Source organism: Galeopterus variegatus, unplaced genomic scaffold (assembly GCF_000696425.1).
Source record: "Galeopterus variegatus unplaced genomic scaffold, G_variegatus-3.0.2 Scaffold2190, whole genome shotgun sequence".
NCBI lineage: Eukaryota > Metazoa > Chordata > Mammalia > Dermoptera > Cynocephalidae > Galeopterus > Galeopterus variegatus.
Genome location: NW_007728301.1, coordinates 244,285 through 269,576, shown reverse-complemented (window position 1 = coordinate 269,576; position 25,292 = coordinate 244,285). Strand labels below are relative to the sequence as shown.

At 49.9% G+C, this 25,292-nt stretch overlaps 1 protein-coding gene across 1 annotated transcript in view; it reads right to left on the bottom strand.

Annotated features, from left to right (window-relative positions):
* Positions 1–10,516: 10,516 nt before the first annotated feature.
* Positions 10,517–25,292, bottom strand: part of NKAIN1 (Na+/K+ transporting ATPase interacting 1) — a 49,556-nt gene continuing 34,780 nt past the window's right edge. Inside the window, exons 2-7 of the mRNA XM_008580889.1 lie at positions 19,306–19,443; positions 16,679–16,759; positions 14,832–15,029; positions 13,369–13,429; positions 12,677–12,758; positions 10,517–12,529 (exon numbers count right to left, since the gene is read on the bottom strand). Coding sequence (XP_008579111.1) covers positions 12,520–12,529; positions 12,677–12,758; positions 13,369–13,429; positions 14,832–15,029; positions 16,679–16,759; positions 19,306–19,443 — 570 coding nt within the window. The 3' untranslated portion in view covers positions 10,517–12,519. The remainder of the gene's footprint in view (positions 12,530–12,676; positions 12,759–13,368; positions 13,430–14,831; positions 15,030–16,678; positions 16,760–19,305; positions 19,444–25,292) is intronic.

The following is a 25,292-nucleotide window of genomic DNA, read 5'->3' as shown; positions in this document are numbered from 1 at the left end:
AAAACAAGAATCAGAGTCCCTGCAATGGTTTGAAAGTATGTCCACAAATTCTTTGACAGTTCTCCCCTCAAAAGGTGGAGCCTAATTGCTTCCTCCTTAAGTGTGGACTGCACTCAGTGAACTCATTTCTAATGAATAGACTGCAGTGGAAGTGATGATGTGACACTTCTGAGACTGAGACCAGGTCTTCCAAGTCTCTCTCTTTCTCCCTCTTTCTTTCTTTTTTCTTTTTTTAAAGATGACTGGTAAGGGGATCTTAATCATTGACTTGGTGTTGTCAGCACCACACTCTCCCAAATGAGCCATTGGCCGGCCCATCTCTTTCTCCCTTTTTCTGATCACCACGCTAAGCACTGTGGATGGATTGTCCAATTTGATCCTCACTTGCTTTGGGGCATGTTGGTGGCCATGTTGCAAGCACACTCAAGTAGCCTAATGGAGAGGTCGGTGCAGAAAGGAACCAAGGCCTCCTGCCAATAGCCACATGATTAGGCAGTCTCAGAAGTGGGCCCTCCACCCCAACAGCCCTGGCCTAATTCTTAACCACAACCTCATGAGAGACCCTGGCCAGTACCACCCAGCCAGGCTGCTCCCAAATTTCTGACCAACAAAAACTGTGTGAGATAATGTTTGTTGATTTTAGCCAATAAGTTTTAGGGTAATTTGCTATGCAGCCATAGAAAATGAATAGAATCCCCTAAGTTCTAGGGTAGTAGTTCTCAACTCTGGCTGAGCATCGGAATTCCCTGTGAGAAAGTAAGTTCCGTGGTTAGAGACAGAGCCCAGGAGTCAGAGTGGCTGGATTTGAATGTCACTTACTAGCTGTGCAACCTTAGGTAAGTGGCTTCACCTATTCCAGCTTTAGTTTTTCCATCCATAAGATGGTGGTAATAGAACTTACCTTCTTAGGATTGTTAGGAAGACTACATAATATATGTTGGTTCTGTCTAGAAGGTATGCTATAAGAGAGAAAGCTAGGCCCTGGCTGTCCTGTTCATTGCCGTAGTCCCAGTGTCTAGAACAGTGCCTTAAGCATAGTAGGTGTTCAATAAGTATTTGGCAGAGAATGAAATCAGAAACTGAGAGACAGTTCAAAAATACCAGTTCTTATCAGCTCCCTGGTTTTCTTCCTCCCTCAGCCTTTTCTGCAGGCCCCTCCTGTTCTCCCACTGTAAATGTGGAGGTGCCCCGGGACTCAGTCTTTAGCCCACTTGTCTGTCTACATTCACTCTCTTGATGATTTGGTTCATTTTTGTAACTTGAAATATCATCTCAACATCAATGATTCCAAACTTTCTTTTCTATCTTCTCTCTCTCTCTTTTCCACTTTCTGTTTTTGGCAGCTGGCTGGTATGGGGATCCAAACTCTTGACCATGGTGTTATAAAGTTATGGTCTAACCAACTGAGCTAACTGGCCATCCCTGGAACTCTTTTCTCTTACACCCAATTGCCTCCTTGACATCTCCACTTGAATGCCTAACAGGCATCTCAAACAATGCATCCAAACCAAAATGCCAGAATTCCCCCCTAATATGGATTGAATTGTGCCCCCCAAGTTTTATGTATTAGAGGCTTGATTCCATAGGCCGGCCCATGGCTCACTTGGGAGAGCGTGGTGCTGACAACACCAAGTCAAGCATTAAGACCCCCTTCCCGGTCATCTTTTTAAAAATTAAAAAAAAAAAAGAAGGGGCCGAGCCCATGGCGCACTCGGGAGAGTGCGGCACTGGGAGCACTGCAGCGCTCCCGCCGCGGGTTCGGATCCTATATAGGGATGACCGGTGCGCTCACAGTGCTCACTGGCTGAGTGCGGTGTGGCCGGTCTCAAAAAAGGACAAAAGAAAAAAAAAAAAGAAGAAGCTTCATTCCTGTTGTGACTGCTTAGAGAGTGGGAAATCCTGTCATGGTATTTGAATAGTGGGGCCTTGAAGAGGTGATTAGATTCTGAGGACCATGCCCTAACAAATGGATTAATAATGTGGTCATGGGCATGGTTCTGAGGGCTTTAAAAGGAGAGCACGTGAGAGTCTCTCTCTGCTCCTGCCTTTCTCACAATGTGATACCCTGTGTCACCACCAAAGACCCTCACCAGATGTGTTCCCTAGACTTTGAACTTCCCAGTATCTGCAACTGTAAGCAATAAATTTCATCATCTTATAAATTACCCAGTTCCTATAAATTACCCAGTTCCAGTTCATCATCTTATAAATTACCCAGTTCCAGGTATTTTGTTATAAGCAACAGAAATGGACTAATACAGAAAACTGGTACCAGAGAAGTGGGGTGTTTCTTATAACAAACACTTGAAAATGTGGAAGCAGCTTTGAAACTAGGTGTTGAGGAGAGACTGGAAGAATTTGGAGTGACAGCCTAGGAAAACCCTAGATGCTGGTGGGGAGAGCTTAGAATGTTTTAGAGACTGGTGGTGACGAGAATGTTAATAGAAATATGGATATGGACCGTAAAGGCCATTCTGAGAAGATCTCAGATGTAAATGAGAAGAGATTTATTGGAAACTGGGGCAAAGATCACCTTTGCTGTGAACTTGCAAGGAAAGTGCCTGCATTCTGTTCATCTGCAAAAGTTCTATGGAATGTGGAACTTCAAGGTGCTGACCCAGGGTACTTGGCAGAAGAAATTTCTAAGCAGCAAAGCATTCAGTAAGCTGCCTGCTACTTGCAACAGCCTATGCTGAGTTATGGAGGAAAAGGTATGCCATAAAGCCAGAATTTCCCAACGCCTGCAGCCAGCCCAGCAATGACCACCCAGCCACTGCAGGAAGTGCCCTGGGCTCTCCTGAGCCAGGGCGCTGGGGGGCCTTGGGCCTCAGCCACGCCCCCCCACACGTGCAATCAGCCCAGCGACAACCACCAAGCTGTAGCAAGAAGGGCCCCAGGTTCCCAAGCTGGGATGGTGGGGGGGGTGAGGGCTTTTGCCATACCCCCTGACATCTGCACCCAGCCTGACAATGACCAAGCCACTGCTGGAAGATCCCCGGTCTCCCCTGTGGGAATGAGGGGGGTGTCCCAGGCCTCAATCCTGCTCCTCCTCCTTCTTCCTTCTTCCATCCATTTCTTCCCCTTTCCCCTCCCTCCTTCCTCCCAACTGCTCAGCAACAATATCCTAGAATGTAAAAAAATAACATTAGGGGCCGGCCCGGTGGCGCACTGGATAGTGCGCCGCTTGGGAAGCGTGGCGGCGCTCCCGCCCGAGGGTTTGGATCCCACATACAGACCGGTTCCCGCTCACTGGCTGAGCGAGGCGCGGGAGCAACACCGAGGGTTGCGATCCCGTTGCCGGTCCCCAGTCCGGTACGGGGGCAACACTGAGGGTTGCGATCCGTTGCCAGACACGGAAAAAGACAAAAGACAAAAAATAAATAAATAAATAACATTAATAAAATTACATTAAAAAAAAAAAAAAAAGCCAGAACTTGTAATTCAAAGGAAAGCAGAGGGCAAAAAGTTGGAAAACTTTCAGCCTGGCAATGAAAGCAAGGGTGTAGCCCAGTGGCCGGCTAAGGAGATTGGTACAGAAGAAAGGGATTACCAAGAGAAGGGAAAAAAGAGCTTGAAGGCATTTCAGAGATCTTTTTTTTTTGACCCGTAAGGGGATCGCAACCCTCGGCACGGTGTGGTCTGCACTGTGCTCAGCCAGTGAGCACACCGGCCATCCTTATATAGGATCCGAACCTGTGGCCTCGGCACTCCCAGCGCCACATTCTCCCGAGTGAGCCACAGGGCTGGCCCACATTTCAGAGATCTTTGAGGCTGCCTCTTCCATTACAGGTCCAGAGGCCTAGGGAGACAGAATGGTTTTAGGGAACAGACACCCTCCATGGGCACCTGAGGCACCACCCCCCGCAGGCTCACTGCCCAGGGCCACCTTGGGAAGCTGCTTCCTGCACCAGCAACCTGGCTGCTTTGGCTGCTCCAGTTATTACAACTGTGGCTAAATTGGCCCCAGATGTGGCTGGACCCACAGCTTTGGAAGATATAAGCTGGAAACCTTGGAGGCATACATGTGGTATTAAATCTGCAGGCTTGCAGAATGCCAGAGCTGTGGTCTGAGGAGCCTCCACCCCTATTTCAAAGGATGTATGGAAAAGCCTGGGGGCCCAGGGAGAGATCTGTCACAGGGGTGGAGTCACTGCAGACAGCCTTCACTAGAGAAATGCTGAGCAGAAACATGTTGCAGTAGAGAAACCCCATCAGCACCATGCCTGATGGAGCCATGGGAGCAGGACCACCATGGAGACTCCAGAATTGGGTAGCTACCAGTGTGCAACACCAGTCTGCAAGTGCTAAAGCATGGCCTCAAACCAGGAAAGCCACAGGAGTGACACTGCCCAAGGACTTGGGGACCCAACCCCCACACCAGTGTGCAGAGGGTGTATAACGTGGAGTCAAGGCATATGATTCTCCAGCTCTGAGATTTAATGTCTACCCTCCTGGGTTTTGGATTTGTTTAGGACCTGTTACCTCAATTTTTTGGCCTGTTTTTCCCTTTTTGAACAGGAATATGTACCCTGTGCTTGTCCCACCATTGTACCTTGGCAGTAGATAACTTGATTTCACAGATGGGACTTTGAACTTTGGACTTTTGAGTTGAAGCAAGTTAAGACTTTGGGGATGGGATGAATCATTTACAGGTGAGAAAGGCATAAACTTTGGGGGCCTGAGGCAGAATGATATGGATTGAATTGTGTCCCCCAAGTTTTATGTATTAAAAGCTAGATCCCAGCTGCGACTGTTAAGAGGGTGGGAAATCCTATTATGGTAATTGAATGGTGGGGCCTTGAAGAGGTGATTAGATTCTGGGCTGGCCCTGTGGCTCACTGGGGGGAGTGTGGCACTGGTAGCGCTGAGGCCACGGGTTCGGATCCTATATAGGGATGGCCGGTGGGCTCACTGGCTGAGTGTGGTGCGGACAACACCATGCTGAGGGTTGCGATCCCCTTACCAGTCAGAAAAGAAAAAGAAGAAAAAAAAAGAGGTGATTAGATTCTGAGGACCATGCCCTAATGAATGGATTATTAATAGTGGTCATGGGTGTGGTTGTGAGAGCTTTAAAAGGAGAGCACGTGAGAGTCTCTCTCTCCCTCTCTCCCACCTCCGCTATCTTGCAATGTGATACCCTGCAACACCACCAAAGAAGACCCTCACCAGATGTGTTCCCTAGACTTTGGATTTCCCAGCCTCTGAAACTGTAAGCAATAAATATTGTTTCTTTATAAATTACCCAGTTTCAGGTATTTTGTTATAAGCCAAAGAAATGGGCTCACACACCCCCAAAACCAGCTCTTGCTCCCAATGGCAGCTCCATCGTTCTACTTGGCTCAGGTCAACAATCTTGGAGTTCTTTTCGACTCTTTTTCAGTCATATCCCATGTTCAATCCAGCAGCAAATCCTGTTTGTCCTACCCTCAAAATAGATTGGAATCCAGCCATTTGTCTCCTCCTCTACTGCTGTCACCCTGCCTGAGCCACCAGCATCCCTCACCTGGGTTATCTTGATGGCATCCAACCTGGTCTCCCTGCATCAGCCCTTCACCCCCTACAGTCTTCTGGGGAGAATCCCTCTATTGTGCTCTATTCCTCCGGTGGTTTCCCACTCCACTCAGATTAAAAGGTGAAGCCCTTAAAATGTCCTCTAAGGCCAATATCATATCTGATGCCACCCCCTCTACCTCTCTGACTTTATCTCCTGCTATTGTGGCTCTGAACATGCCACATTTGCCTCCCTGCTTCCCTCCAATATTCAGGCATGCTCCCACCTCAGGGCCTTTGCTCTTGCTGCTATCTTTGTTTGTTTTCTGCCTAACCTGCTTCAGGTCTTTTATAAAAAATCTTTCTCAGTGACCAGCTGGCTGGTTAGCTCACTTGGGAGACTGCGGTGCTGACCACCCCAAGGTCAAGGGTTCAGATCCCGCTGCTGGCTCAGCGATCAAAAAAAAAGAGGAATTGATTTCTTTCTTTTTCTTTTTTTTTTTTTTAAAGATGACCGGTTGGGCCGGCCCGGTGGCGCACTGCTACAGTGCGCTGCTTGGGAGTGTGGTGGCGCTCCCGCCGAGGGTTCAGATCCCACATACAGACCGGTTCCCGCTCACTGGCTGAGCAAGGGGCGGGCGCAGCACCAAGGGTTGCGATCCCGTTGCCGGTCCCGGTCCCGGTCCGGGTGCGACACTGAGGGTTGCGGTCCGTTGCCGGACATGAAAAAAGACTAAAAGGGAAAAAAAAAAAAAAAAAAGATGACCGGTAAGGGGATCTTAACCCTTGACTTGGTGTTGTCAGCACCATGCTCAGCCAGTGAGCGAACCGGCCATCCCTATATGGGATCCGAACCCGTGGCCTTGGTGTTATCAGCACCGCACTCTCCCGAGTGAGCCACGGGCCGGCCCAAAAGGAATTGATTTCTGATCTGTATTTCCTTGTCCTGCTTTGCTCCAGGACATGTATCTGATATATCATATTTTACTTTACTTATTGTATGTCTCCTCCCAATAGACATCCTCCACAAGAACAGGGATTACTGTCTATTTTGTTCACTGCTGTATCCCCAATTCCTGGCACATCACATGTGCTTAATAAATGTTTGAAGGATGAATCCATATGCTTGAGCCCCCATTAATTAGAACCTGTTATGCCGATGGGGCCCAGGAATCTGTATTTTAGAAAGGCATCCCAAGTACAGTAAAGGTTGAGAATCTCTATCCCAGAACGCTAGCATTAAAGCAGCCTGTGAATATCACACAAAGTCCAGCCCTCTCATTTCACCCATGACATCACAGAGGCCAGAGCAGGGGGAGGAGTTGCCCAAGGTCATAGGTGGTCGGGGTGAGGAAGAACTAGAATCAAGGTGTTGGACACTCAGCACAGGGCTCTCTCTGCAGCTCCAGCTTGCCTGGGCCTGCTCAGACTGGTTCCAGGGCAGACTGAGAGAACTGCTGAGTCACCGGAACCCAGGCCCAAGGCAGGGTGTGGCCTCCAACGCCTGGGTGGGAGTGGGGCAATGTGGAGCTGTCTTCAGCTCTTCCAGGTGACTGAGGCTGAGGCTGGAAGAGGGAAAGACAGAGCTCAAACTGGCCCCACCCACTCCCAAGGAGCCCTCCCTTCCCGGAGCCTTGCCTTCGACCCAAGTAACCTAGCGGTGAAGTTAAACCAATGCTTGGGGCCAGCGCTATGGCTCACTTGGGAGAGTGTGGTGCTGATAACACCAAGGCCACAGGTTCAGATCCCTATATAGGGATGGCCAGTTAGCTCACACGGGAGAGTCTGGTGCTGACAACACCAAGTCAAGGGCTGGGATCCCCTTACTGGTCATCTTTAAAAAAAAAAAAAAACGTTATGCCAATGCTTTAATCTCGAGAGTTGATTACAGCCTTCGAAATGGCTAACCTATTAAGAAAATAACTGTCCCCATATGGGCCAGCCCCCAAAAAAAAAAAAAAACGTTATGCCAATGCTTTAATCTCGAGAGTTGATTACAGCCTTCGAAATGGCTAACCTATTAAGAAAATAACTGTCCCCATATGGGCCAGCCACCAAAAAAAAAAAAAAAAAAAGGAAAAATAATCATAAAACTGTCAGTAACAAATGAAATTGAGCTAAAATATAATTCAGCTTTGGGTAGATAGTCCCAAAGTTCAGCTCTTGATATGAGGCAGTTAGCAGGTATAATCTGGCAGGGCCTTCATAACAACGGAGTAGGTCGTTTCAAAACTGTTTGAATGCTTCTTTACCTGGGTCTAGGATTTTGCAAACCTGGATCACCTGGGGCACCAGTGAAAAACAGATTCCAGTCACTGCCCTGGAGATGTTAAATTCAGTGTTTCCGAGCAACTGAGCCTCAGGAATCTGGGTTTTAAGGGATTCTTATGCTCTGCAAGATTGAGAAACACTGCCCTGTCCCTAGGAATAACAAATCTTCTTTGAAAGGAATGAGGCCTTCATCTATCTCATCCCTAATCTGTTGTTTAGAAATTACAAGACCCAAATTGCAGTGGAATGAAGAAAACACTAATATGTCTATAAATCCCAGTAGACTATTGTGCTTGTCAAATGCACCCTGGAAGGCTGGCCAGTCAGTTCACTTGGGATAGCACAGTGTTGATAACATCAAGGTCAAGGGTTCAGATCCCTGTACTGGCCACCTGCCCCCTACCCCAAATATGCACGTTGGGCCAATTCATATTCTATCACTTCAAAGAATGCCTTGGGCACCTTTATGACTCAGTAGTTGTTGGAAGATGATCTGTCCTACATGGGTTATTCCAATGTGCAGAGGTTGCTGGGAGATGGGTTTCACTGGACTTCCTGGGAAAATCAACTTGATTGGTTCCATGGAGTAGTGAATTCAGGATTTGGACCCACATCTGCCTGACTCCCGCAGTCTGTGCTGATGATTACTGTACTAGTTTTCCCAAATTTACACACATAGAGCTTGTCACCACACACATACCCATTAGAACACATGCTCTCACACAGAAATGAGAAACCCTAGGCCTCTTGCAGACAAAACCCTGCTTCCTGCTTTCCTTCAACCCATCCTTCCAGCCTTGCCGATTCTCTCTAAAGGTCAACTCTGAGAAGCTCCCATTCAAACCCTCCAATAGCTCACATTGCTAGCACAGCAGGCTGATGCACCCTGGTTTGACATTCAGGACCTCTACAACTTACATACAACTCCTTCCCTGTGAAAGCCAGAAAAACAGCCCCCAAAGACATCCACATCCTAACCCTTGGAACCTGTGAATGTGGTGTATGACAAGGAATTTTGTAGGCGTGATTAAGTTAAGGATTTTGCGATTGGGAGATTATCCGAGATTATCTGGGTGGATCCATCTAAAGGCATGGGTCCTTAAAAGCTGAGAACCTTTCCTGGCTGTGGCCAGAGAGATGTGATGATGGAAGAGGGATCCAAGAGATGAAATGTTGCTGGCTTTGAAGATGGAGGAAGGGGCCATGAGCCAAGGAATGTGGGTGGCTTCTAGAAGCTGGAAAATGCAAGGAAGACGATTATCCCTTAGTGTCCAGAAAAACATGCAGCCCTGCAGACATTTTGATTTTAGCCCAGTGAGACCCACATTGGACTTCTACAGAACTGTCAGATAATAAATTTGCATTGTTTTAAGACATTCAAGTTGAGGTTATTTATTCATTTTGACAGCCGGTCAGTATGGGGATCCAAACCCTTGACCTTGGTGTTATCAGCACTGCACTCTACCCAACTGAGCTAACCAGCCAGCAGTTGTGGTAATTTGTTATGATAACAATAGGAAACTAATACATTCCCTACTGCAGTGTCCTCCAACCAGTTCCCTCCCATTATTCCTAGGCCAGACCCATGCATTTTCCTACCCTTTCTCATGCTGTTGCCCCCGGCTGGGGCTTCTCAGATCTCTCTCTCTCTCTCTCTCTCTCTCTCTCTCTCGCTCCTGTGAAGTCACCTGTTACTTACACTTTGTCCTCAGCACTGACCACCTGCTACCAGCACTCACTTTCCTGCCTGGTCATCCCATGCACTCCCCACTAGAGCCAGAGCTCCTTGAAGGTGGTGTCTTTGATTTCTTTTCCTCTGGACCCCATGGCCAGGAGTGGCCCACAGAGATTTGTGTAACAGACCTGGGGCACCCTTACGTAAGAACCCTTGGTTCTAACCCCCTGCCTGCATCAGGACCACCTTGGGGATCTTGATAAAAATCTCAGTTCTACTAAATCACTGTGGAAGAACAGGAGGTGGTTCCACATGTATTATTGGGGGAAGATTTCTGAGATTCAGAATTTTTTTTCCCCCTTTGGCAGCTGGCTTGTATGGGGAACCAAACATTTGACCTTGGTGTTATCAGATGAGATTGAGAATTAAGTGAAAGAAGCAGGGGATTGAAGAGTAAGTAGAATATCTTTCTATTCTTATGAAAAAGAAAAAGAATATTTCTATAAATGCTTAAATAATTGACTATCTTTGGGAAGATATGAGAAACAGATGAGTTTATAATCTCCCTGGAACCTTCTGAATTCTGTACCACAAAAACACATTACCTGTTCACAAAAATAAATAAAATTTAAAAATTTAAAATACTGATTCCTAAGCTGTATCACCAGAAAAGGATCCAGGATGTCAAGGGAAGGACACAGAAATCTGTGTCTAAAGCACTGTCTGCAAGCTCATTCCATACCAGAAAGTGAACTGTCAAGAAGAGGGCAGAGCCCACATAAAAAGGTTATTCAGAAGAATGAACTTAAAATGCAATTAAAGAGAAAAATAAATAGAGAGCTCTCCCAGGGACAGTGAACCACACTGATTTAGTCTGACCTCTCCTTTTTTTTTTTTGGTGGGGGTGAGATGAGGAAAGAGGAGAGTGACTTGCCCAAAGCCACACAGCCAGTCAGAGGCACAGGCCAGTGCCCAGGAATATATGGTAATGACAACACATCGACTCCCAGCCCTGCCTGCCTGTGTGCAGGGACTGCTCTCTTAGGAGGTCCTACTGACCCAGAGGGCAGGACAGGAAGATAGAGAAGAAAACATCATCTTTAATCAACCCACCTGCACAGAAACCAGGGGTGCACTCCCCACCTTACAAGGTCCCAGTGAGAAGAAAACCTGGTCTCCTGTAAAAACGGTCCTATAAAAACAAAAGGCTTCAAAGCACCAGTGGCTAAACCCGTTGAGTAGAAAGGGGCCTGGGGGGGTAAGGGTGGGAAAAGGGAGGGCCCAAGGCAGGAGTTGGCCCAGTGGCAGGATAGCAGCCCAGCCTGAAGGGAATTGTCCCCCTCTTGAGCTGTACCCGCCAGCTGACTGGGCTGACCACCTGGGCCTCAGTGCATGTGGCAGCCAGAGGAACTCCAGGGTTGGCTGCTGGGCACAGCACTGCAGATGGGATGGGGGCGGGTAGCAGGAAATTTTGCTGGCCTAGCTCAGGATATTTGGGCCTTAGAGAATAGGGAATGTTAGATCAGAGGGAGGAAGGCAAGGAGCAGAGCGGTCACCATAGACAGGCTCAGGTGTGCAAACCACCAGCACTGCCTGGGCTCCCTCTGGTTCCCCCATGCCTCCCACCCTGCTTACTAGCCCAGGGCACCTCCAATTTCACAGACTGAGATGCTGAGGCCTGATCCTCCTGCCTGTGAACTCACCAGCCAGTGTACAGGATTGCAGGGTCCTCAGAGTGTCTGTGGAGGGAGATGCAGAGAAAGAGCTCTCACCTCTACTTGCCACAGAAAGGGGGAAGATGGGAGAGCTGGCCCTCCTGATCCCCTCCTCCCCATTCTGCCCTTTCAGAACTCTCTCTGGGCCTGTTAGAGGTTGCTTCTGGACATTGGCATGGCCCTAAACGCTGATGATTTGTAAACACTGGTGTCCAGGCAGCACTTGAGCAGCCCTCTTCTCTGGAACCTCAAGTCTTCCAACTGGTGAGGTGGACGGAGCCATCAGGGGTTGGTTGCCAAGGGGATGAGGGACCATGGGTGTAGGAGACCCAGCCTCAGAGACCTAGAAGAGGGTGGGGTGACCAAGTTGGCCCCACTTTACTGGAAGAGAGAGCTTGAAAGGTTTGCCAGAAGTGCACAGAGGCTGAGTCTAGGAAGGCTTCCTGTGGGTCTGGCTGAATTCAGGGCTCTGGGCTCTGTCCATCTGGTTTCTGGCAAGAGGATGAAGGACTATATTGCTTTAAGAGGAGCGTTGGGGAGTGGAGATGGTGATGAGTGTGGTGGAGACCACATGGGCTCTAGAGTGTCCAAACTGAAAGGGGGTTGGAAATGGAATTCAGAGAGCAGACACTGGGTTTTGGAGTCTGAAACTACAGGAAGTACACTGTGTTCAAGGCCCATCTCCACTAAAAGCCTAGCTGTGTGACTCAGGTAAATCACTTCACACTTCTGGGCGTCAGTTTCCATATCTGCAAAATGGGAATTATAATCCCAGTCTAGCCCAAGAAATTTAGAGTCAAATGAAAAGGCTGGAAGAGTCCATCTGCTAAGGGATTATTTTAATCACTTGGGGTGAGGAAACTGAGGCCCAGAAAAGGTAAGGGCTTTGCCAGATGTCACACAGACAGTGATGGAGCTGTGATTAGAACCCAGGACCCTGCTCCTAGTTCACAGTAGCTTTCCCAGGGCTAGTGAATGAGTGTGTTGAGATGGGATGAGTCTGTCCTTTTTGCTGTTTCTCTCTGGACAGAGGCCAGGATGCCGGGTGAAGGGTGAAAGGGGGAAGCTGGAGAAGGGAGAGAGGCCCCAGCTCATGCCAAGGCCGAGATAAAAAAAAAAAAATACAAACCCCGTGATCCACCTCCCCCACCCCGCCCCGCCCCACCCCTGAAGTCCGGGCTGCAAAGAGCCAAGTCCAGGTCCAGGTCCGCTTCTCCGGCTGCAGACACAGGTGGGGCCGGCGCAGGCTGCAGTCGGCCCGCGAGCCGCCAGGGGGCGCACGTGCCCGTCTCGGCCCGAGCTCGCGGCAGCCGCGGTCTGTCCAGCCGTCAAAGGCGCGGCACCGCCGGGGTGGGCGCGGGGCAGAAGCTACCCCGACCTGCAGGAAACGAAGGTAGGTTAGGGGACCGGACACCGGCAGTGTGGGGGCGGAGAGATCCGGCTGCCCTCCCCACCCCTCCATCTCCTTCCCCAACACTAACGCCCCGGGCCCTCCACCCCGACCCAGCTCCGCGCCGTGACCCACGTGTACAGAGGCTGCAGTTGTAAGTGCGACGTCTTCTGCGGTGCCTGGTATCCGTAGGAGTCAAAGCCACCGATGAAGTCAACTGCGGAAGGGGCGGTGGAGCATGATTAGGGATAGGTCGGTGGGGGCGAATTATGCGAGGCTGGGTCCTGAATGGGAAGAATTTGAGGGCACGATCCCCCAGCCCGAGAAAGCGGAGCGAGAGAAGCCAGGGGAGGGGAGGGTGAGGGACAGACTCCTGCTCAGGGCCCCAGGGGCAGGGCTTTTCTGCTGGGGCCTGTGGGATGGGCCTCCCAGGCCGGGACGCGCGGAGGAGCCGGGCCAGCGGGGAGTCAAGTCCCCCAGAGGACAGAGCCCAGAAGGCGGGGTGGTCCTATGAGGGAGGGCTCTTGGGGGTGGCGCTGGAGCAACAGAAGTGGACAAGACCTCCAACAGGGGTGGGGCGAGATTGGGAAAAGGCGGTGCTGGGGCCATGGAGTGGGCACCTCGACGTCTGGGCCCTAGCCTAGAATGGGCTGGCTATGCAGACCCCCACCTACCCCTGCCGCCTCTTTTTCCCCTCGAAAGGGGCCCTTGGGCCACCCGTCCGCCTAGGCCCGTTCCCGTCCCCTGTCCAGGGTGCTGAAGGTGCGGGGGCGGGGGGGGGGGCTCCTGGCCAGGCTTCCCCACTTCCCTAGGGGCGCCGTACTCACAGCTGTCCTCCTCCTCCAGGAACACTTTGCTCACGTAGCAGGCAAACACGAAGCCGAACAGCTGGGGGAGGTGACAACATGTCAGGGAGGGAAAGAGGAGAGGGACCCCTGCCTCGAATCCCTGCCTTCATAACAACTTCAAGGTAAATGCACCTTAAAGTCAAACACACCCTGGGCCGGCCCGTGGCTCACTCGGTAGAGTGCGGTGCTAATAACACCAAGGCCCTGGGTTCGGATCCCACATAGGGATGGCCGGTTCGCTCACTGGCTGAGCGTGGTGCTGACAATACCAAGTCAAGGGTTAAGATCCCCTTACCGGTCATCTTTAAAAAAAAAAAAAAAAAAAAAAAAAGTCAAACACACCCAGACCAATTCCCTGTTCTAGAAATGTGACTTCGGACAAGTAATTATTTTATCGCTTGGCTGGTCCTCCTAGAAATGGGAACTACTACTATATGGGTGCCACTTTCTTATTCTCAAGACTCTGAGATTGGTATTGTCTTTCCTTTTTTGTGAATAAAGAAACAAACTTGGAGAAGAAAAGTGACTTGTCCAAAGTCACTCAGTGGGTGTATTGGATACATATTTTTTCTTTTTCTTTTTTTTTCTTGTTTGTATTGGATATTTATTTATTTATTTTGGCAGCTGGCTGATACAAGGATTGAACCCTGGACCTTGGTGCTAGCAGCACTATGATCTGACTAACTGAGCTAACTGGCCAGCCCTGTATCGGATATTTAAACCCAGGATTGGGGCTGGCCCGTGGCTCATTCGGGAGAGTGTGGTGCTGATAACACCAAGGCCATGGGTTCGGATCCCATATAGGGATGGCCGGTTAGCTCACTGGATGAGCGTGGTGCTGACAACACCAAGTGAAGGGTTAAGATCCCCTTACCGGTCATCTTTTAAAACAAAAACAAAAACCCAGGACTGACTCATGGTCTGATGCCTCATCCTATTGTTTTTTTTTTTGTCTTTTTTCGTGTCTGGCAACGGATCGCAACCCTCAGTGTTGCGCCTGTACCGGACCAGGACCGGCAACGGGATCGCAACCCTTGGTGTTGCTCCCGCACCTCGCTCAGCCAGTGAGCGGGAACCGGTCTGTATGTGGGATCCGAACCCTCGGCTGGAGCGCTGCCACGTTCCCAAGCGGCGCACTGTAGCAGTGCGCTACCGGGCCGGCCCCCTATTGTTTTGTTTTTAATTTTTAAAAAAATTTCTGTCTTTTTTTCTTTTCTTTTCTCTTTTTGCCTCATCCTGTTCATTAAGCCTGCTCACTCCCTTTGTGGGCTGAGGCATAGATGAAGGCAGGTGGTACAAGATATGGAAACAGATCCAGGCAGAAGCACAGGCAGGCTGGAAGACCTAGGTGCATCCCCTCTTAACTATGGCTAAAGAAAAGGTTGGGGTGGAGGCCTCCACCTCTGGGGAGGCCTGAGAGGTGGGGGGACAGAAGGACTCACTGCCAGGAAGATCTGCAGGGCGCTGCTGAGGGCTTCGATGTAGGGATAATCAAGCAGACAGCCAGTGACGGAGATGACATGGTGGTCCTCCAGGGCCAGGCGGGAGTTCAGAACAGGTGTCACCAGGCAGCCTGGCCCATTCTCCATCCACCAGGAACGGTGCAAGGATGTGTTGAATGTCATGATGAAGTCCCGGTCCTGGGGGCAGAGGGGCCTGGGATATTGAGTGGGAGAAGGAGGGGTGGGGAGAGTCCACCCCAGGCCCGGGGAGACTTTATATAAGGCCTGTTTCACACTTAGACTGAAGCAGCAGCTTCTTGTCTTGCTTGATTTGTGAAGAGCAGGAGTCTGCGCCTGCAAGTCTGCATCTGGCCAGTAGGTGGCGCTTGATGGCCACGCAGGCCTCACTCTACCATCACTGAGATGGAAAGGGGCTGACCCACAGGAGTCCCAGAATGTCAGGGTCGGAAGGGACATTAACAGTGACCGGGTCCAATTTCCCAGTCATTGGTAAAATCCTCAATTCAAACCTCTTCACAGCCCATCTGGTCTCTCCACTGCTGTCCATGTGTGTGGCCCTGGGCAAACCTCTCCTCTCCTTGGTCCTTGGTCTCCCCATTCGTTAGAAAAGGAGCTGGCCTAGGTCCAAAGTTCTTATCCAGGGTGTGCATCCTCGTGTTCATCAATCCACTCACTCATTCAGTCAGATAAGTATTCACTGCACGCTGACCAGGGCCAAGCACTGAGCTGTGGGATATCATTCACCCCCTCAGCAACAACACGAAGTTGAGTTGCTATTATCTCCACTAACGAGGAAACTGAAACTCAGAGAGGATAAGTCACCTGCCCAGGGACACACAGCCAGGAAATGTTATTGCTGGGATTTGAATCTAGCAGGGTCAAACTACAAACCCAATACTCTTATTCACGTATTTTGCCTCTTTTATGCCTAAAAATACCAGTTGTATCTCCCAACGCTTGCTCTTCTTCAAGCTAAACAGCCCCGCTTTCTTCAATAGCTCTCCATGTGGCATGGTCTGCTCAATTTCCCCTAAACAAACTCTCTTTCCCTGCTGAAAAACATTGATCAGAACTGGTCTATTACGCATTGATTTCTGTCCTCACAAAAGTTTAATGTGTTGGAGGCTTGGTCCCCACAGTGACAATGTGGGGGTGGGGAATGCTATTATGGTAACTGAAAGGTGGAGCCCTTGAAGAGGTGATTAAATTGATGGTTTAATGGTGGTGGTGGGCATGGCTCTGAGAGCTTTAAAAGGAGAGTTCGTGAGGAGCTATCTCTTTGTCTTTGCTCTGCCATTTTCTGCCATTTGAGATCCCTGCATTGCTGTAATGCCACCACCAAAGACCCTCATCAGGTGTGTTCCCTGAACTTCAAACTTCCCAGCCTCTGAAACTATAAGCAATGAATTTTGTTTTCTTACAAATCACCCAGTTCCAGGCATTTTGTTATAAGCAACAGAAATGGACTAATACATGATCTAAGCAATACAAAGTGCATGGCATTTTCACCTCCCTTGCTCTGAACACTCTACCTCTGTTAATGAGGCCTAAGAGTAGCATATTGTTGGTTTTTACTGAGCTTGTGATCAACTTGGGGAACCCCAGCCCATCTTCACATGGACTGTTCTTCATCATTGGTTTTGAGAAGAGCAGAGGAGGTCAGAAAGAAAATGGGGTGGGGAACGGACATACGATTATTTGGGTGTGTAGAGAGAGGGAGGTCTCTGAGAGATGATGCCCCAGACTGACACCATATCGGAGCCCTTGGGGTAGGGGTTGGGAAAGGTCAGGCTCTGCCCTGTGGCTCTGCCAGGACTGAGGCTTACCTGGGACAGCTGTCCAACCTCTAGGTAGAAGCAGATGATAAATGCATTCCAGCCAACCCAGAGCACCAGCCAGGCTGCGTACTGGGGAAAGCAGAGGTGGGATCAGGGTTGGGCCTTGGGGAGTGGGATGGGGCATAACAATGGAGACAGAGCTCAAGGATTTCGCAGGGGAAATTGTGATAACACCTCACTCAGAGAGAAAATTGTAGTGTACAAATCATTTTCACATCCATCCAATCCTTACAACAGTCCTGCAAGGTAGGCATTGCCCTCTCTTTAGAGATAACCAATTTACTAGCTGAGAGAAGGTTTAAACTTTCCATGATCACACAGCTAGAAAGAGGTAGGGCTGGCACTCAAATCCAAGTCCTCTGATAGCTAATTCTGTCCACTCTGCTGAGAACAACATCCACTAGACCAGCATTGTCTATAATATACTGGAATCACTTGGGGAGTTTGTTAAAAATGCAAATTCTTGGGTCCTGCATCCAGACCTACTGCTTCTGAATTTCTAGGAATGGTGTTCAGGAGCTCTTTGAACAATCCTTAGGGGACTGTGACTCAGATGACACTTGATGGTAAGCCACTAGAGGGCGAGGACCTTGCCTACCTTGTTGACAGCTGCCATGCCAGTGCCTACACAGAGCAGGCAAGCAGTATGGATGAATCAGTCAAGATTAGAGGAAGGCAGCTGACCAGTTAGCTCAGTTGGTTAGAGCGTGGTGCTGATAATACCAAGGTCCAGTGCTTGATCCCTATACTGGCCAGCCACCTGCTCCCCACCTCCAAAAAAAAAAAAAGACTACAAGAAGTGGCTTATAAAGTGTTGCTTGTTAGGGCACAGCTGGTAACTGACTAGATTTCAGAAGGTCTGAGGCAGAGCACTAGAATTTTCAGGGCTGGGGCCGGCCCGTGGCTCACTTGGGAGAGTGTGGTGCTGATAATGCCAAGGCCACAGGTTCAGATCCCTATACAGGGATGGCCGGTTAGCTCCCCTTACCAGTCATCTTTAAAAAAAAAAAAAAAAAGGAATTTTCAGGAATGGGGTGGGGAGGAGGGAGAATGAGGGACCTCTTCACTTCCTAGGAAGAAGCATTAATTCTCATAAGTGATTGAGGCCCTCTGTGAGAAGATAAGCCGAGTCAGCCATGGTTTAAGGATGCTGAGAACTTCAGACCAAAAGAAAAGTTATCCTGCAACCTGGTGCCTGAGTATAAGTGTGTGACATCATCTCACTCATGGCTGTGGCTGGAGTCTGGGTACAAGAGGATGAGGGGAGCGGGGAGAAAGGCTGGGGTGAGCAGGCTGTGCCAAGGCCCCAGGATGGAAAGGGTGCCCAGCCTGGGCCCTGGAAGCTCTCACGTTGTCCCTCCTCTCACTTCCCTCCTTGCTCTGTAAACTGTGCCTGAGGGACCCGGGGCAATTGGTGCAGCTCCAGCAACGTTTCCACCTGGCTAGAGGGAGAGGGCTGGCCTTGGAGGGGCTGGAGCAGCATCATCAGGGCAGCCCCAGGACTGCTTGGCCCTCAGTTTTCCCACATCCCAGATGTGGCCGCTTCTGGGGAGATCAGCATCCTACCCATGGCAGCGAGCTAGAGAGGAGGAGGTCAGAGCAAGTTTGGGAGCTGGATGTTTCCACCCAAGTCCTATGCTTGCAGTTCCAGTGGCTGTCACCTGGCAGACAGCGGTGCCTGACGCCTTCCTAAGAACACGGAACCTCTCACGTGAGGTGAGAGAGATCTTTGTTAGGACCCTATTCACCTGGCTCCTGTGAGCTGGGCCTTGGTGGGTGTTGCGGGGAGAAGTTCTGGATGAGTGTGAGTGAGCCCTGGTGGTAGCACAGCATTGCCCATCATGGGTATTGTAGGTGTCAAGCATGTATGTAGTACTCTAGTGAAAAGCCTTTTCCCTCAAGAGAGCCATGTGAAGAGGCCACTGAGAAAAAACAGGGATATGGGTGAGTCCAGCTGAAAATCCAGGAGTTTGACAGAGACCATCAGGGACAAGTGCTGGAGCAAGCTGGGACACAATCAGGCTCCTGGGGTTGGAGGGGAGAGAGGCACTGAGCTCAAAGCCACACCAGCTGCTCCAGACCACATCCTCAATGAGCATCAGTCAGCAAGGACAAATGCCACGCCTTGCTGAAGCCTCCTGAAGCAACCTGAGAAACTTAACAACACGAAGCCCGTCCCTCCTTTGTGTCTCCCACTGGCATACTGAGGCAGTGTGTGATGTGTCAGGAACCTTCGCTCCAGATCTGATGCTCTAATCCCCGCCCTGCCTTTATTAGCTGTGTGACCTTAGGGAAGACTTGTAATCTTTCTGAGCCTGAGTTTCCTCATCTGGAAAATGGAGAATTTAAGATATACCTCACAGGGCTGTTGTAGAGATGAGATAAATCATGTGAAACCCTTAGGCACTCATTAAAGGATATATCTTATTTATATTCAAATTAAGAAATTCTAAAGAACAATGTTGTCTCCTCTGAGCAAAAAGCATTGGGATTTGGACATTCACCCACCAGCTGTGTTGGAGCCAAGACGAGTTGGTCTGGGTGCCCAGGGTTGGGTAGGGTTGGCACGGGTGAGGAGAGGGGGTTGGCTTGGGAAGGGGCTAGGTGAGCCATACCAGAATGAGGTACCGGGAGCGGTACTGCACGGTGCCAAAGATGCCCAGGATGACTGCCATGATGTGCAGGAAGTTGGCTAGGATGGGAGCCCACTGGTAGCCCAGGAAGTCAAAGATCTGCCGTTCCAGTGCAGCCACCTGTGGGAAAGATGGGCTGAGGCCAAGTCACCCCCTGACGGGGAAGGACAGGGATTCCTCCTGACCTTGTGGAGCAGGGGACAAGTTAGCATGGTGATAAGGCCCAAGTCTTGGGGCCATCCAGCCCCTCAGGACCAAAGGGATGCTGGGAGGTGGGGGCAAGTCTGTTGGGGCTATAGGGGGAAGGTCCGTAAGACTGATCTTCACTTTGGGGTGGCTGGAGGGAGACAGGAGCCAGGGTTCAGAACACCTTCCTCCCTGCAGAGGAGATCCTCCCACCAACAGCTCAAGCGCCTGCCTCTTCCCCATGTGGGAAAGCCGGTGGGGTCAGGACCAGGATCCCAGCCCTGCCTGCCCCAATCCTGGCCAAGGGCTGACTCATGGCCCTGTAGAGCTCAGGGAAGGCCCTGAACCTGACTCACCTCTTCCCCAGGATACCTATCTGTAGGTTACCCTGGCCTGTGGGATCCATGGGCCACAGGGAAGGGATTTTTTCACTCCCTTCCCCGAGGGAGCTATGGTCGATTACAAAATGGCCTCAAATTCTTCCTCTTCCTGTTTCCATGCTCTTGGGTAGTGCCCTCCCACATTAACTCTGTACTTGGTCATGTGACTTGCTTTGCCCAATGGGACTTTAGCAAACATGATGCAAGCAGAGGGTGGAAAAATGCATGTGCACTGGAGCTTGCCCACTTGCTTCACTTGTAAGAGAGACCACCTGTGGATGAGCCCAAGCTGACCTGCTGGGGACAAGAGGCCACATGGGAACCTGAAGCACCCCAGCTGACAGCCAGTCAACCATCAGACAAGTAAGTGAGGCCTTCGTAGGTCACTCGGAGTCTAGGCAACCCATCAGCTGAACCCAGACACAGCCCAGACCAGAGGAATCTCCCAGCTGACCCACAGAATCATGAGCTAAATAAAACAGTTGTTTTAAACCAGGTTTTGGAGTGATTTGTTATGCAGCAACAGCTAACTGATACATATAGGAATCAATCCTGTTCCCAGCAGCCCCCTGGTTCAATCTTTCAGCCAATACACTCAGAAACAAAGGTGCCAAGGATATCTATTGTGTCTAACACCCCTTCTTCTGGTGACAGGATCCATCTCTTTGTTTTGGAGAACCACCTCCTGCCACTCCATCCATGTGGCTTGGGTGGGGCTGATCCCACTTCTAGTTTCTGGGGTGGGCAGGTAACCCAGACCTAGCCAAATAATCAAAGACAGAGTGAGGGGTTCAGGGACAGGCACTAACCCTGTGCTCTGCTCCTGAAATTGCTTTGGATATTTGCTGGAACAATCGGGACCGAGCTGCTCTCTACCTGCCATACCTGAATGGTGTGGTGTCAGTTTGCAGGTGCTGGTGGCCATCCTTGCCACCTCAGGATGGCCTGCCCAAGGCGGAAGCCACAGCAGAGGGACAGAGGGATAGTGTGGGAGGAAGACTGAACAAGCAAGGGGAGTTTCCTGGTGACACTGCTTTAGGTTGTAGGATCTAGTCATGCCTAAAGCTAGTTCTCCCTCCGTGTACTTGTGATTCCTGTCACTTCCAACCAAGAGTCCTAACTAAAATAGGAGGGAGAGAAGAGGGTCTAGCTGGAGACGGAGCGAAGATTCTGATAAAGCGAGAAGATCCCAGAAGACTTTTCCCTGGCAGGGAGGCAGGAGGAGGTGGAGCCGTTGTGCCCACACAGATGGCAATGCTTGGGCAGAGACCAAGGGAGCTGCAGGCTTGGGCAAGGGGCTGAGGGGGGCCTGATGGTGCCAGGCCCAACCCTGGCACCTACCCATCTGGCTCCAGCCTGCCTCTTGTTGGTGAGTCCCCTCCCAGGGCTCTGCAGATTGTAAAGAGCTTTTCAAGTTCATCTCTCACTGGATACTCCTTGGCAGAAAGGCAGAGCTAGGATCATTACTCATTTTGAGGAAAGGGAACATGAGGCTCAGGGAAAGGAAGTGAGTTGTCCAAGGTCACAGAGCAGGTTGGTGGCAGAATAGGATTTTCTCTGCCACCTATTGCATCTTGGCACCTACACACCACCTCTCCCAATTGGCACTGGCCTGGGAGTCAAGAAGTGCAGGTTCTGGTTCAGTCTGCCTCTGACTCCTGGGTGACCTTAGGCAGGTCACCTTCCCTGCTGGGTCTCGGGCTCCTCTTCCATACATAGAGGTCACTGGACTAGACAGTCTCCAAGGGCCTTTCCAGCTTTGACTTCACTGGTTTGCTGACCTTGGGAGAGAATCTCCCCAGGCTTGTTCAGGGCCCACTGCCATGGCCTCTCTCTGTGGTTCCCATCCCGAACATTCTTCCATTCTTCCCCCTTCCACCCTGACGGTGCCTGGCCTTGGGAGCCCTGGTGCTTTGAGATACAGCTTGATGTTCTTGACTCAGATGGCACCTGGTCCTGGGGGAGAAGGTTCCCATTAGAGGATGGAGGAGGAGGTTGTGACAGAGTTGCCCAGGCTCATAGTGTAGCTGGGGAGACACTCTTCCTGAATATGTCCACTGAAGAGATGAGACCATCTCTGCCCACACCCTGCCGCAACTCAAAACTCCTCTCTGTTCTCTGTGACCTCATTGATAGAGTGAACATCATGGGATAATTAAAAAAAGAAGAAAGAAAGCAGCAGCAGCTTTGCAGTCACTCAAATTCTAGCTCTAGGGCAAGTCACTTTCCCTCTCTGAACCTATTTCTTCAATTATAAATAGAGAAGATAATTCCACCCCTGATAAGTTATTGTGAGGATTTGGAGATGTCACATACACGAACAGACAAGTAGACTTGATAAATGGTGGCTGAAGAACAGAACACTTCACAGTCTAAGCTTCTCAGTTTGGCACTGAAGGCCTATGAAGATCTGGCTCAATCCTTTATTCCCTGTCAGCTCCTGCCTCCAAGTGGCTGAAACAAGAGTCGAAGTCCTATCTTCATTTCCTAATTTTCCTTTATCCAAGTCCTCCGTGGTCTTCAAAGTGCAGCCCAATTCCCTCCTTTTGCAGGAAGACCTCCCTGACTTGCCCCCAGGGACTTCTCTCTCCAACGAACTCTCAGCCATCACTCCAGCCTCCCTCCAGCCTCCCCTCCAACACTCATTCACTCATCCAGACCCACTCACCCACCCATCCAACACCTGTCACGCCCGCATCCATCCAGGTTCATCATTTATGTATTTGCACAATGTTTGGTCTATGTCGGGCCCTATACTGGCCCTTGGATGCAGAAGTAAGTTGTGTTCCCCAACCTTTGGGCACTCAGTCTAGTAGAGGAGGTGGATGGGAATTCAGACAATACAGTAGTCCCCCTTATCCATGGTTTTGTTTTTGGAGGTTTCAATTACCTGCAGGCAACTGTGGTCTGAAAACATTAAATGGAAAATTCCAGAAATAATTCATAAGTTTGAAATTGCAGACCGTCCCGAGAAGTGTGATAAAATCTTGCATTGTCCTGCCCCATCCTGCCCAGGATGTGAATCATCGCTTTGTCCAGCATATCCACACCGTACATGCTACGCCCCTGCTGTAGATTGATTGAATAGTGTTCCCCAAATTTCATATATTGGAAGCTTAATCCTCACCGTGACTGTTGAGGGTGGGAAATCCTATTGTGATGGTTGTAGGGTGGGGCCTTGAAGAGTTGATTGGATTGCAGGACCATGCCATAGTGAATGGATTAAAAATGGTGGTCATGGGCTTCTCTTCTGAGGGCTTTAAAAGGAGCAGGGCCGGCCCAGTGGCGCACTGCTACAGTGCACCGCTTGGGAGCGCAGCGGCGCTCCCGCTGAGGGTTCGGATCCCACGTACAGACCGGCCGCTCACTGGCTGAGCAGGGTGCGGGAGCAACACCGAGGGTTGCGATCCTGTTGCCGGTCCCGGTCCGGTACGGGCGCGACACTGAGGGTTGCGATCCGTTGCCGGTCACGAAAAAAGACAAAAAAGAAAAAAAATAAATAAATAAAAGGAGGGCGCATGAGGAGGTTTGTTTGTCTCCCTCTGCTCTGTCTGCTTCCACCATCTTGCAACGTGAGACCCTTGGATCACTGTAGTCACCACCAGATGGACTTTGGACTTCCCAGCCTCAGAAACTGTAAGTAATAAATTTCATTTTCTTTCCAAATTACCCAGTTCCAGGTATTTTGTTGTAATAGAAACAACACCCATGAGTCACTCAGTAGCCACCTAGGTTATCAGGTTGCCTGTTGTGGTATCACAGTGCTTGAGTTCAAGTAACCCTTGTTTTATTTCATAATGGCCCCAAAGCACAAGAGTAGTGATGCTGGTGATTTGGATATGCCAAAGAGAAGCCAGAAACTGCTTCCTTTAAGCAAAAAGGTGAAAGTCCTTGTCTTAATAAGAAAAAAAATTGTATGCCAAAATTGCTAAAATCTATGGTAAGAACATATCTTGTAACCTGTGAAATTGTGAAGAAGAAAAAAAAATCATGCATAGTATACATAGGGTTCGGTACTATCTGCGATTTCAGGCAACCACTGGGGGTCTTGGAATGCATCCCCCGTGAATCAGGGGGACTACCATACAAACCAGTGTAGTCAGCACTATAACCCAGGCTTGAATGAGGCTGTCTTTCCATCCAATGATGAGTGCAGAGATAGTTTTATTTTTTATTTTTTTTTATAAAAAGATGACTGGTAAAGGGGATCTTAACTATTGACTTGGTGTTGTCAGCACCACGCTCTCCCAAGTGAGCAACCGGCCATCCCTATATGAGACCGAACCAGTGGCCTTAGTGTCATCAGCACCACACTCTCCCGAGTGAGCAACCGGCCATCCCTATATGGGATCTGAACCTGTGGCCTTGTCATCAGCACCGCACTCTCCCGAGTGCACCACAGACCAGCCCCCAGAGACAGCTTTAAATACATCTTTTTTAAAGTTGAAATTCAGTGTCTTGTAAATAATTTCAATATTAAAATTAATATTTTTTACTGGAAAATCAAGTCAAATATTACAGAACTTCTGCTTGCTCAGCAGTGACATGCAGCTAATTAACAAATAGTGATAACAGAATAGGAGGAGTATCTTTGCCATCTGGTTGCACCAGCTTAGAAAAAATAATCGGCGGGCTGCAGTGACTGTAAATCATAACCCGCCTTGGTGTGTCTGTTACTTAGATGGGAGGACTTGTGTGGAGGCGACAGCAACCTACTCCTTTGCAAAAATTCCAAATGTATGTGCACTGAGGGAAAAAACAGCTTTGGGGATATTTTTACCTGGTGAGCCTGGTCAAGCTAGCTTCTTTTTTTTTTTTTTTTGGTCTTTTTTGTCTTTTTCCGTGTCCGGCAACAGATTGCAACCTTCAGTGTTGCCCCCGTACCGGACCGGGGACCGGCAACGGGATCGCAACCCTCGGCGTTGTTCCCGCGCCACGCTCAGCCAGTGAGCGGGAACCGGTCCATATGTGGGATCCGAACCCTCGGGCGGGAGCGCCGCCGCGCTTCCCAAGTGGCGCACTATCCAGTGCGCCACCGGGCCGGCCCTCAAGCTAGCTTCTTGAATCCCTCTCCTAAGTGGGCTACTATATGATTTCCTGGGGCAACTGATCCCACCTCCCCTCATCTCCTGCAGGGGAAGCCTGGCCTTCACCCCTGCCCAGTGATTTTTCTAAGATATAAATCTCATTTCAGCCACACAAAACCCCAGACAGACAGAATAAGTCCCAACCGCAGTCCCAGAGTGACATGAGAACGAGTCACCTAAGCTTCTCAGCCCTATCTTCATCTGCTAAGGCCCATATTTCTCCATTTTTTTTTTTTTTTAATTTTAAAAGATGACCGGTAAGGGGATCTTAACCCTTGACTTGGTGTTGTCACCACCACGCTCACCCAACTGAGCT